This window comes from Malaya genurostris, chromosome 3 (genome assembly GCF_030247185.1).
Source record: "Malaya genurostris strain Urasoe2022 chromosome 3, Malgen_1.1, whole genome shotgun sequence".
Lineage (NCBI taxonomy): Eukaryota > Metazoa > Arthropoda > Insecta > Diptera > Culicidae > Malaya > Malaya genurostris.
In genome coordinates this window covers 74,564,982-74,579,197 of record NC_080572.1, presented here as the reverse complement: position 1 = coordinate 74,579,197, position 14,216 = coordinate 74,564,982, and the positions used below count along the sequence as shown (strand labels likewise).

At 38.6% G+C, this 14,216-nt stretch overlaps 1 protein-coding gene across 1 annotated transcript in view; it reads right to left on the bottom strand.

The window, feature by feature from the left end:
• The window catches only part of LOC131439347 (PHD and RING finger domain-containing protein 1), a 32,531-nt gene that overhangs the window by 11,454 nt on the left and 6,861 nt on the right, over positions 1–14,216 (bottom strand). Inside the window, exon 2 of the mRNA XM_058610255.1 lies at positions 215–2,849. Within this exon, the coding sequence (XP_058466238.1) occupies positions 215–2,849 (2,635 nt within the window). The remainder of the gene's footprint in view (positions 1–214; positions 2,850–14,216) is intronic.

Sequence of the window (14,216 nt, the reverse complement as noted above, 5' to 3'; positions counted from 1 at the left end):
AGTTCAAATGTATTATTACTGATGCGCTTGGTCCGAGAGATGTTGCCGAGTATGTGACCTAATCGCTGAAGCATACTTTTATGCACTACCGAATCAATCTGAATAAGCGAGTCCGAATTAGTGTTAGAAATTATCTCAATAAAAAGGTAAACAATATTTTATTGAGAATGTGTCGATGAAACAGAAATTAATGGCAATGACACAAAGAGCTTACCATCAGTCGACAACGGCAATGTCGGTGAACTACTTCTTCTGTCCTGCTCTCGGCGTGCTTCCTGGTATTTCTCGTCCAGACAGGGCGTGTAGCTCCGATCTTCTTCGCCTTGTGCGGAGTTAACAGTAACATTGGCAGCTTCTATCGGTGAAGAGACGGGAGGGGTTTCCGTGTCCGCAATGCCTGGTGAAACTGCCATGCTGTCTGCAATCACTGGAGAAGCGGTGATGCTGTCTGCAATCACTGGAGAAGCGGTGATGCTGTCCGCAATAACCGGAGGTGTCGTTGTGATACCATCGCCGGTGATAACCGTATCCGGCACGGAACTATCTGTGATTTTGACAGCGGTTGTGGTACATGCTAATGCGGCAACCACCGTCGTCGTGAGTGGCGGAGTAAGCGTTTCCAGTTCGTTAGTGGGTTCTGGTTCAGGTCCAACAGGTGTGGAAACTTCTTCTATTTTCTTCAATTCATCTTCAGAGTCCGATTCGAACGCATCGTGATCCGGTACTCCAGTTGGTAATTTGTCCGTTCCATTAGGGATATTTTCCTGATCGGTGTCGACTGGAGAATCTGCGGGTTTGTGAGCTACCACCGGTTCCTCGTCGTCAAGCTGAACGAGATCTTCATCTCGTTCGTCAAATTCATCATCAGTTTTCTGTTCACTGTTAAAAGGATCGTATGGCTCTTCACCACCGCTTTTAGCATACTGAAGAGTCTCAGAAGAATATACAGAAAAATTCGGACAGTTGTTGGTTTCCGTGGTCATGGTGAATTTGAACTTTCCAAATCCTCTGGATGTCCCCGGTGCCAGCGCATCGACAACAGTTTTGCTAGAATCTTCAGGTTCCGATATTTCAGGAGCTGGATTCATCGGGGGCAGTGGAATCGGACTGTCTATATCAAACATATCCAATCCTTCGTTCTTCTTTTTCTTTTCTTCGTCCTCGCGAGGCGGTGTTTTCAAAGGAGGTAGATCAACGAAAATCGACATATCCGAAGGGTCAGGAACACTATCTTCGTTCGGATCATTCGCACCAAATCCACTCAAAGAGCTCGTTCCTTGTAAACTCGGTCCATATTCTACTGACTGGCTTGGGCCCGCAGTACGATTGAAACTGGTAGAATCAGCCGCTCCTGTGTGAGCTCCCGCGGAAAAGTTGTTATTATTCTGTGAGTTTTGCCCGATTCCCGCTTGCATGGCTCCCGGGGGATTGGCATTTTTCTTTTGAGGCTTTTCAATTTGAAAAACTATTTTGCCGTTGTTGATCTTGACATCTCCGAGACCCTTGCTGGAGTGCCAGCGCTCTTGACTTTCCAAAATGCTTCCGAGTAGGTCGACTGGTCCACTGCTAGAGCTCGCCTCGAATCCACTTTTCAAAACTCGACGACGCCCAAGAGGATTTCGTAGAGAAGCACGAATGCTCTGGATGGCCGTTTCTCCGAGCGGACCAGTAGAAATGTCTGCATCCATATCTTCCCGATCTTCGTCTGAGAAATAATCCAAATCATTTGCCCCACCGAATAATTTCAGTGTCGGAATGCCTGTACTGAAACGTTGGTTCTGCAACGCCTCGGCTTCGTCCGTTAAACCGGGTGTCAAACCAACTGCTTTCTTTTTGCGGTTGCTGCGACATTTGGCGAGTTTACGCTTGGAACGTTTCTTGCTAAGTTTCTTGAGTTTCTTATAAATTTTAGTTCTTTTTATAGCAAATTTGTCATCACCATCGTTGACATCATATTCCGAGATGATCATGCGAAGAATTTTACGTCGAGTACGCCGTTTATAACGCTTACGCGTTGTTCTCGCGGGTGTTGCTGCTGATGTTGACGATGTTCGGACAGCGCTTGATGAAGCACCGGATCTTCTAGAAGAAGGACCAGGTTGAGCTGAATCTTGAACTACGTTTATGCGGACATTAGTTGCAGTACGAGTTAAAATTGCCGACCGAATGCGTTCGCTTTGTCGTGTGCGTACGATTCTCGGTGGACTGTTCAACCTCTCGCGCAAGCGATTCTGACGGATTCCTCCAATTTCGTTGAGGTCATTGAGAAGATCCTGTACCTCTTCGTCATCTTCGTCTGAACCGGAAGCGAAACAACAATCGCAGTACCACGATCCCGAGGGAACTTCCGTCAGAGGTGGATCCAAACATTCCATGTGATAACCCAGATTACACGAGTCACACAACAGCATAGTGTCCTCCCGATCCGGACGTCGGCAAACTTCACAGTAGGTCAGCTCGTGATCTTCCAGCAGCGGTACATCCTCAGGAGCCTTTTTCTGTACCTTATTCTGGCGTAACAGTTCCTTCCTCGTGACAGTGCTGTAGATGTTAAGCACGTCGAAATTCTTCCGATCGATGGGACAAGTCGTCACATTCTTAGCCCACTCCTCGATGCAGGGAGCGCAGAACACATGCTCACATACCTCCGGGACCCCGATTTCCTGTCCCTGCAGCGACAGTAAACAGATCGGACATTTCTCGCTCTCATTGCTGCTGGTCGACGAATCCGATGCATATCCTAGATTGCTAATTAGAGCGGCGGCTGCCTTTTCACCACCTTCCTTCAGCAGCTGCTCGTCATCACTGTTCCAGTCCGATTCCCACTCGGAGCTCTCGTTGCCAGGTGTCTGGAATTGAAAGCAAAATTGAAACTGTTTTAATATCTGACATCAAACTGATAAAGTTTAGACTAGGGAGAACGATCCGAACAGAAAAGGTTCTGTAAGCTTTCATACGAGCGACTGGTTTTATGCTTCAGTTAAATTTCGAATATTTGCTAACCTATATAATAAATAAATAATACAGTGGCGTCTCGTCCTATAGACCAAAAGTACTATAGTTCAAGCACCAATTCGAAGCATCGGTTGAGTACCGACACTGCACAGTACGCGATTTTCACTGAAAACCCAAAAATGACTGAGAGTATAAGAAAGAAAGAACAAAATTTTAAAACTACTGGTTCGCTTTTGTCATTTACTGGACATAGATCTCGTTTTCATAATTTGCAAGAAAGGCGAAACTTTTTTTATATTAATTCGACCAATCGACTAATCAAAAATTGTTTTGAGAATATACGATAATTTCTAAATAGGATTTGAAACCAAAGCCGAAACATCCATCGATGTTTTTCTCCATTTACTGTCAAGTTTAGATTCGCCCTTCTTTGAAAAACAGCTGAAATGTGGTATGAGTAATGAAAGTTTTACAAATTCTTTTTTGGTCAGGCTTTTGCGGTAGGTATATACAGATCATAAACCATTAAAATCAATTAAAATGGACAATCAAAAAAAAATTTTTTTGTGAGAAAGTCGGTGCATTGGCCCGGTCTATCGTTAGACATTAAGCATTTTGTGAAATCATGTGACATATGCGCAAAAATGGAATTAGTAAGTAAAACCAAAGCTACTGATTTTTGGTAAGCCACGGGCCACCACGCGGCCTTTTAGTCGTTTGCACGCGGATTTTTTTTTCGTGAATACGGCTTACTTTACTATGGGGTGCCTTTTCAAAATTCGTCCTGTAAGATAATGGGTAGAATTTTATCGTAATTTAATTTTTATAATTTAGAATTATACTGACAACACAATAATTCTTGCTCTATGCCAACAGAATTATGATCCTGCTGAACATTATGATGAAATTTCAACGTTGCTAAGTAACCATAAATCTGTATAAAAAGTTCAAAACGACGAATGTCACAATGACAGATTCTCTATATTTACTTTCTCTTTCGATTATTACGGTACTCTTAGCCATCCTTTTCTCAAATTATTTTCCGATAATGATAACTAAAGCTATCATCTTTTAATCTGCACTGAAGAAATTACCGAAAAAAGCAGGAGTATTTCGCAGTAATCGAAAGAGAAAGTAAAATACAGTACACAAATAACTTAAAAACAACGCTTGATTGCGTTTTCGTGCTAGAACTGAATTCTAAAACTGTAATCAGAACCTGGATTCTGGTCCACTCTTATGATCTTCCCTGAGTTGCACAAGACGTATCTGTACTTGTCAATAGTAACGATCTTTGCCAAATTTGCTTAGTTTTATCCTATATCTCTTATCTTATATTATGTTAGGGACGCTCCCATCCATCGGAAAAATACTCTTCTGAAAACTTCTGAACAGCAAGAAATACGCACGTTGAATTATCTGTTCGAAAAGGTTATACTGACACCAATTTTCACTCACTGCAAGCAATATATCGTCGATACTCAACACGGTTTCATGCCTAACCGCTCAACAACCACAAACTTACTATCGTTTTTATCTTATGTGTTTGATGCAATGTCTAACGGTTTACAAACGGACGTTATCTACACAGATCTTTCCTCCGCTTTCGATATAATCAACCACGACATCACGGTTGCTAAGTTGGACAGACTTGGATTCAGTTCGAGCATTCTTCGTTGGTTGCAGTCGTATCTTAGGAATCGTCGTTTAGCAGTTAAAATTGACGATCATACTTCCGGAGAGTTCCTCGCATCATCCGGAATACCACAGGGAAGTCATCTAGGACCGTTAATATTTTTACTGTACTTCAATGATGTCAATTTTGCCTTGGAAGGTCCTCGCTTATCGTTTGCTGATGATGTCAAGATACATCCGCAACTTAGAAGACGCAGCCTTTCTCCAGCGGCAATTGTTAATCTTCGCAGATTGGTGTAAAGTTAACCGTATGATTGTAAATCCAGAGAAATGCTCGGCCGTTACGTTCACGAGGAGAAAAATGCCATTGCATGTGTAGTATACGATACTATATGATTCGATTTAAAATACGTTCGGTAAAATGCATGAACCCTCTCGTTAAACGAATGAGTGATCGAGTGTAAGAATAAAGGGTCGAAGGTATGAGAGTAATAAAACTGGAGCAGAACGTTTTGGTTACTGGACACGAAAACACGTAGTTATTTCTTTATTGATCTATATTCCTCAGAGACTGCTATTCCTGTATAGCATCAGCCTGTCCCGTTTGAATACATAAAAGCTGGCGACGAGGGAAACATTTTTATTCTTCCTCAAACGAAATAACTCCTGTAGCAAGGAAATTTCAGAGTGAGCTGAGTAAGTAAGATAAAGTAAAGTTTTTGGGGAGTGGTAAGCTCTAGAGAACTTGTGCTGTGTTTGAATCAATTGGAAGAGGTCGTCACACCTTGATCAAATTAATAAAGCTGATATAGAAATAGAGTGCATATTATACATTCGAAGCTAGGCTTCCTTTTTGATTAAATATTCCACTTACTGAGGCCATTTTGTTTCCTTTTATGATTATTCGCAGGTCAGAGGTTCCTTGATTTGGCTATTGTCATCTATACAAAAGAGGCATTGTTCAATCTTTCAGAGAATTAGTAAATCATCGAACAAGACTCGGTACACAGAGAGAGATAGAAAGAGACACTCATTTGGTAGCAGTGTGAGTGACTGTGTGATAGTAGAATTCATAATTGTGAGTTTCCGGGTGAGAAACCCTCAAAAGATAAAGAGCTCTCACAGTGAGTTGTGGGAAAGAACCACTCGTTAGTGTAAAGCAAAAACAAGAGTTTTTCTCATTCTCGGTGAGCGAAAGTTTTCAAGTAAGTGACATTTAATATTTTATTACTTTTGTTCTGCAATAGCAGCATGCCTTCATTTGGAACTCTTGACCATTACGTGAAGGGCACGTCCTTCACAAATTATTTGGAACGTTTAGAGCATCTCAGTTCTTTCAATGGTTGGTCGGAAGAGAATAAAAAATCGGTGTTGATTGCTCTTACCGGTCCAGTGGTATATGATGAATTAAAACTTATGTTTCCGACAGTTGAGTTAGTTACTCTGAATTATGCAGATATGGTAAAAAAACTGAAAGAGAGATTCGACAAAGTTGATCCTGAAATGATGCAGAGATTTTATTTTTACAACAGATTTCAAAAATTAGACGAATCCGCCGAAAGTTATATATTGTCTATAAAACTTCAGGCAGAGCTGTGCAATTTTCAAGAATTTAAGGAAACTGCCATTAGAGATCGTTTAATAATGGGGCTACATGATCGGGAGTTGCAAAAAACCTTACTTATGTCGGATACTCTATCACTAGAAGCCATAGAAAAAAAAATACTCAGTAGTGAAGTAGCTAATAAACAGACCAAAGCAATAAGTAATAGTGATCATCGAAATGATGAAGTGTTCTCAGTTAAGAATAGATTAGGTGGAAAAATTAATGATAGTGGTAAAGACTATGGACGAGACAAACCATACAGAGGTAGAAGCGGAAATTGGAATGACAGGCGAGTTACATTCCGTGATAGATCTCCATCGGAAATCAGAAGACGTAATGCGTATGCTAATGCAATTTGTAATTATTGCAAAAAGCGAGGTCATTTGCGGAGAGACTGTTACAGTTTGAGAAATCGAAATTTGGTGAATCACATAGAAAAGGTTAATAATGATACGAGCTACGATTTTAAAAGAGGTGTGCATGAAGACTCAGGGGAAGAAACTGATGATGTTGAATGCCTAATGATTTCAGCCGTAAACAAATTGAATGAGCCGTGCATGATTAAGGCAAAGATAGAGGACAGTTTTTTGGTGATGGAAGTTGATTCTGGGTCAGCTGTTTCCGTGATCAGTGAGACCGATTATAGGAAATTTTTCAAATCAATCTCAATACGTAGCTCTGGTAGACAGCTTATTGTTGTTGATGGTGCTCGATTGAGGATTCTGGGGGAAATTTCTGTGCAAGTAGAGTTAAATGGGTTAAAAATGCAACAAAACTTGATTGTGTTGAAATGTGGCAACAGCTTTGTTCCTCTGATTGGACGATCGTGGCTGGATTGTTTCTTTTCTGGTTGGAGATCTGGGTTTTTGAACACAGCGTTAATAAATAATTTGAAATTCAATAAAAGTATAGATGACGTGGTTGATAATATGAAATTAAAATACAAGAAAATTTTCGACAAGGATTTTTCAGAACCTATCATAGGCTATGAGGGAGAGCTGATCCTGAAATATCAACAACCCATTTTTAAGAAGGCATACACGGTACCCTACAAATTGAAAGACAAGCTTATGGAACATTTGGATATACTGGAACAACAAAAGGTAATCACACCTATAAAGGCTAGTGAATGGGCGTCACCTGTAATAGTGGTAGTTAAACGGGATCAAAATATACGTTTAGTAATAGATTGCAAGGTCTCTATAAATAAAGCATTAGTACCTAATACATATCCTCTACCACTAGCACAGGACATATTCGCTTCCTTGGCGGGCTGCAAAATATTTTGTTGCCTGGACCTAGCAGGAGCATATACACAAGTTCCTTTATCTGAGCGCTCCAAAAAGTACACGGTTATCAACACAGTAAAAGGGTTATTCATCTACAATCGACTTCCGCAAGGGGCATCAAGCTCTGCGGCAATTTTTCAGCAAATTATGGACAAGGTGTTACACGGACTAGAAGGTGTAAACTGCTATTTAGATGATGTCCTCATTGCATCTGAAAATTTTGAAAAATGCACAAAAACGTTAGATTCAGTGCTTGAACGACTTTTCAAAGCAAACATAAAAGTGAATTTAAAAAAATGCAAATTTTTCGTTACACAATTACCATATCTAGGACACTTGGTAACTGATAAGGGACTTTCACCTTCTCCTGAAAAAGTTTCGACGATTAGTCAAGCTGAACCTCCGACAAACGTAACTCAGCTGAGAGCATTTCTTGGGTTGATAAATTTTTACAATAAATTTGTCCCTAATTTATCTACAAAATTAAAATGCTTATACGCTCTTCTAGCAAATAATACAGTTTTTGATTGGACAGAGGAATGCGAGAAGGCATTTCAGGCTAGCAAAAATGCTTTATTAAACGCAGATATACTGGAATTCTACGACCCTAGTAAGCCGTTAATTGTTGTCTCGGATGCTAGTTCAAGCGGATTAGGAGGTGTTCTAGCCCATGAAATTAATGGATTAGAAAGACCTATTTGTTTCACATCATTTTCGCTAAATTCTGCTCAAAAACGATACCCTATCCTTCACTTAGAAGCATTGGCGTTAGTTTGTACAGTGAAGAAATTTCATAAATTTCTTTTTGGCCAAAGGTTTAAGGTGTACACTGATCATAAACCTTTGGTGGGAATATTTGGCAAATCTGGTAACAATTCGCTATTTGTAACTAGACTTCAGAGATACACCATGGAGTTATCAATCTACGACTTTGAAATAGCCTACAGAGCATCAAGAGATATGGGAAACGCGGATTTCTGCTCGCGATTTCCATTAAAACAACCTGTTCCCAAAAGCCTGGATATCGGGAAAATAAACAGCTTAAACTTCTCAGAGGTATTTCCGTTGGATTATTACTTAATTGCTAGAGAATCTGAAAAAGATCCATACTTAAATAAAGTGATACAATTTGTAGAAACTGAATGGCCTAAAAATCCGGATAGTTCGGTTAAGAATTTTTTCTCAATCAGGGCAGATCTTGAAGTGGTACAAAATTGCCTTCTTTACCAAGATAGAGTAATAATTCCATCAATATTGAAGGGAAATGTGCTCACGCTCATGCATGCAAATCATATCGGCATTGTCAAGATGAAACAGTTAGCACGTAATAAAGTTTTCTGGCCAGGAATTAGTTCTGATATAGAGAATTTTGTAAAGATGTGCGAGGCATGTATCAAAATGGGAACGGGTTCTTCAAAATCTGACCATGGTCAATGGTTGCCAACGTCAAGGCCTTTCAGTCGTTTGCATGCAGATTTCTTTCATTTCGATGGAAAAACTTTTCTTTTAGTCGTCGACAGTAACTCAAAATGGGTAGAAGTAGAGGTTATGCTACACGGAACAGACGCAAAACGAGTAATCGCCCCACTCACGACTCTTTTTGCTAGGTTCGGCCTTCCTGATGTGATGGTTACAGATGGAGGTCCTCCCTTCAATTCCAAAGAATTTGTTGTATTTTTAGAAAAACATGGTGTGAGGGTAATGAAAAGCCCTCCTTACAATCCAAGCAGTAACGGTCAAGCAGAGCGTCTAGTAAGAGTAGTAAAAGATTCTTTTAAAAAGTTTTTGCTGGATCATCAATTGCGACAGTTAGATTTAACGAGTAAAATAAACTATTTTCTTATCAACTATCGTAACCAAATTGCTACTAAAGAAGGGACTCCACCATCACACAAAATTTTATCCTTTCAACCAAAAGTTTTAATTGATTTGATTCATCCAAAGAAACAACATAAGCAATTTTTAGAAAATTCTAGTCTCGTAAATTCGCCAACGCCACAATTTCCTCAAACAGACCCATTTAAAAAACTAGTTGCAGGTGATAAAATTTATTACAAAAACTATAAGAAAACCGATCCTCAAAGATGGATCGAGGCGAAGTTCATCAAACAGCTCTCTAAAAATACATTTCAAATTATACTTCACAGCTCTACGATAATGGCCCACAGAAACCAATTGAAGCTGGCTCATTCTCCGATTCGAAGCTCGATGGTTTTACTCCCGGAAGTCAATCAAAGGAAACGCAGTCGTGCAGAGTCGGAAGAATTTCGGGGCTGTACGGGATCTGAGGTCGAGGAAGGACCATTTTTAGGATTCTCAGAAGATATAGGCGATCAAAACCCCAGTCAAATGAAATATCGAAAAGCGAGCGATAGCCTGATTATGACCAGGAGTCGGGCTCGAATTGTCAAGAAAAATGTTTAATTGATTAATGAAAAATTATGCATGTAATGCAATCGATTTGTAAATATTTTGATCATGAATTACTTTTGAGGTATAATCGATTGAAAAAGTATTTCCAACTTGTTTAATAATATGTAAAACAGTTCTTGAGAAGGAAGGACTGTAGTATACGATACTATATGATTCGATTTAAAATACGTTCGGTAAAATGCATGAACCCTCTCGTTAAACGAATGAGTGATCGAGTGTAAGAATAAAGGGTCGAAGGTATGAGAGTAATAAAACTGGAGCAGAACGTTTTGGTTACTGGACACGAAAACACGTAGTTATTTCTTTATTGATCTATATTCCTCAGAGACTGCTATTCCTGTATAGCATCAGCCTGTCCCGTTTGAATACATAAAAGCATGTTGAATACTTTCTGGATGGATCCTTGATTGGAAGATCTACTAGCGTTAAGGACCTTGACGTCCATCTCGATGAACAACTCACATTCAAGCATCACATCAGTTACATTGTAGCTAAAGCTTCCCGTAGCTTAGGATTCTTAATGAAAATAACTAAGCACTTTACAGACATTCACTGTCTAAAATCGCTTTACTGCTCGCTTGTTCGTTCAACTCTCGAACATTGCTCGGCAGTTTGGAACCCATGCTACCTGAACGGTGCTCATAGAATTGAGGGAATACAGCGCAGATTTGTTCGCTTCGCTCTTCGCCGATTGCCGTGGACCGATCCTCATCAACTACCTAGTTATGAAAGTCGTGGGTTATTAATGGGTCTCGACACATTACAAGTGCGACGAGAATTATCACGCGCTTTGATAATAGCAGATATATTCAACGGTAGGATCGACTGTCCCGTTTTGCTTAACGAAATTAATATTAATGTGCGACCCAGAGCTCTCCGCAACAGTGCTTTTCTTCGACTTCCTATACGACGTACCAACTATGGCGCAAACGGTTCTATTATTGGTTTACAGAGATCGTTCAACCGCGTTTCATCTGGGTATGATTTTAATGTGTCACGAAGCAGAATACGTACAAATTTTCTGAATAATATTAGGAATTATCATTAGGACCAAATTGTGTCTGTTGATTGTAAATAAATAAATAAATATACTGGAGTTATAATGATACATATGTATATTGTTCAAGTAGCGATAGCCATACAATAGTAAAATGATTCTACAATTATTCCTTAATAAACGTTCAAAATTCAAGGTCAGAATACAGTTCCAAAATTAAATTAGGAATCTGGATCTAAGTTCTATAGCTAAATTCATGAACTTGAATTTTGCAACTGAAATCGAAGTCAGTTCCAGGTTCCGAATTTAGTTCTTTTAATTCAGTTCCAGTTCCTGAATTCCAGCTTTCAGGTTGTGGTGTAGATAAATAAACGGTGGCAACAGTTGTAAACATCGGATAAACTTTTCAAATCGGTTCTTTCTAGAACCATTAAAATATTCTTAATAGAATAACAATGTTTGTTGAATTGTGTTACTCTCGTTCAGCGTTATTTGCGTGGAAGAATATTTTTTTCGTCAATAAGTCATACTTCAGTATTGATGAACCGTTACAATTCTGGAAGCGAATCGGTAAAAGCTGCGAAGTTCACACAATCAACTAATACGAACGATTATTGATATTCGGAAGTGTGAAAGAAGCTTGTCTGTTTTGTTCGTATTCACATCATTCAATTATCAGTGGCGTCTCGTCCTCATGTGCACCTCGTGCACTGCACAACTGGTCCAATTGAAGGAAATCACTGCAGCCTCATCCGCATTCAATTATTTGACATGAGTTACTGAACAGATTCCAGAAGGAAAGGAATCACTCAGCTCAGCTCGCCAATTATGTCACTGACATTACCAACCTGTCTTTTATTTAGATGGGAACAATTTTCTTTTAATAGTTGACAGTCATACTAAGGCTGTGAACCATTTCGTGGTTAATTTCAACTTTTGGTTGAAATTTGATACTTGAGTGGTTATTTTGATGTTGTCAAAAATAACCCTGCTCCAAAGACCGACAGATCGATGGTCATTTTCCGACACTGAAAAAAATCTTGCAAAGAAAATTCTAATATTAATTCTTTAGTCAAAATTATTTCCAGTGCAAAATAAACCTAAATAACTTTCCATCCGTCAAACTTTGAAATGAGCCGCAGTTTTAGTTAAATTTAACTACTCGACACAAAATAACGACTTAAGTGTCAGATTTTAACCAAAAGTTTAAGATTTTAACCGCGAAATGGTTCACAGCACAAGTGGTGAGACGAGAGGATCGAACGGATGCGTTCCGGTACAACAGCTAGATTGGTTATTAAGAAGTTCCCCTCAGTGATTGCTCGATTTGGACTTCCAGACGTGGTAAACACTGATGGGAGCCAATTAGTTCTGATTCTGACAATCAGGTAGTGATGGTCAAGCTGACCAAGGATTGTAAGGGTAACAAAAGAATTCCTAAAAATATATTTGCTTGATAAAAATATTCGGGTATAGAAGTTACATTTCTATAAACTATACTATAAAACTACAAGGATCAGTCCCATGGGGTTGTTCGAGCCATTGATGTGGAACAAGGCAACCAAAATTTCTAATGTTCTACAATCAAACAGGTCAATAAATCGTCACACCTTTGAAGCTGCAATTACACGAAGGTCTGCTTAGATTGATCTTGATTAGGAACCAACACCGAACATTGTTTGTCTTGATTTGTATTTGTTTTTTAGCCGACGAAATTACACCAATATCCCAAATGTATGCAATTATATTTTCTTACTTACTTGCGATACGGATTTCGATATTTAGGCTTCTCTTCAAGTTTTGAATGCAAGCAGTTATTTTTATCGCGTTCTCTACCATTCTGCGATTTCGGTTGAAGCGATAAACTTTTCTCATTATAAATCGAGTACATCTTATATACAATAGAAATTAATCTTAAGCACTCAAAATTTACCCTGGAGTAGTTGTCAATTTCTCAGGTGAAACGACATAACATGGAATTTCATCCGAGCTTGCATGCAACAAGATCAGAGCATACCAATTAAAGCTTCTAATCGTTTTATGGTACTTTTTGTTTAGTAACAACCTACCTCTAGCAAGCTACGCGTAGGACTAAAACGGTAGCTATAATTTCGTTTCTATTTATAGATTCACGTGCTTAAAACAGCTTCGCTTTTGCATCGATTGACCAATCAGAGCGATCCCGTAAAATAATAAACCATTGATTTTACAGCATAAACAATTGATTCACAATTAGACATATGGGTTACAATACATTTCATTGTATCTTGACAAGATTTTTTTCATTCCCAACGATTCAATATATTGTTCCTACGATTCTACAATTGAACTTATTGTACACGTGGTGTTTCAAACAATATGCAAACTGTACATTTGATGGTTTTTCAAGAAAACATGTATGAGAAAATTTTATGATTTGAATTGTTACGATACTTAACAACCTATACATTCTATTGTCAAAAGCATATTCACAATTAATTGAATAGTGTGTAACAATACATTAAAATATTTTTCAATGGTCAAAGCAAAATTTTGGCAGGTTTTGTAACAGCAAATCGTATTGTTTTTCTACAATATTTTTTATTCGGGATGCTCTCCCTTTGATATACTCCTTCAAAACCGTCGTATATGGCAGGGAAATCCGGTATGCCGGAGATTTTTAGCAGACAAAATAGGACACTACTCGCTGCTAATCAAAATTTCAATCATATATAACTGAAAATATGTGGCTTGATACATTCAAATCGAAACTTAGAAATATTTCCAATCAAACGATGTAATAATATTAATAATTGATATAAAATAAATATAAATAATTGATATAAAAAAAACTGTAAGTGTTTAAAACCTGACCACATTTCTACGTGTATTTTTCCTTTAGTTTATGATTGCATCCGTATATAGAAAATAAAGATGTGTTCCACATCAGAATGTCAACAATTCGACAGTCTCGCGCAAATAACAGTTTCTCTTTGTTTACTTTGCTCTCACGATTTGCCGCACTGATTTTATATTTGACGCATTAATCTTCGCAAAACTTATAAGCAAAAACCACAAGCTTTCGATTTATATTAGAAACTTTCGAGAAATTACAGTAATGGCTCAAAAAATAAGGTAAACAAAGAGAGACTCTCATTCGCAATATGGCCCGTTTGTCGTGGGACTATCGAATTGCCCTAGATGATTGAAAGATTGTCATTAAATGTTTTTCATGTCCTAGTTAGCAAGCAAGTTAGTTTGTAACCTAATGCACACAGGCATCAGTTGAAGATTGCATTCGAGAGAAGTAGACGCAAATCGC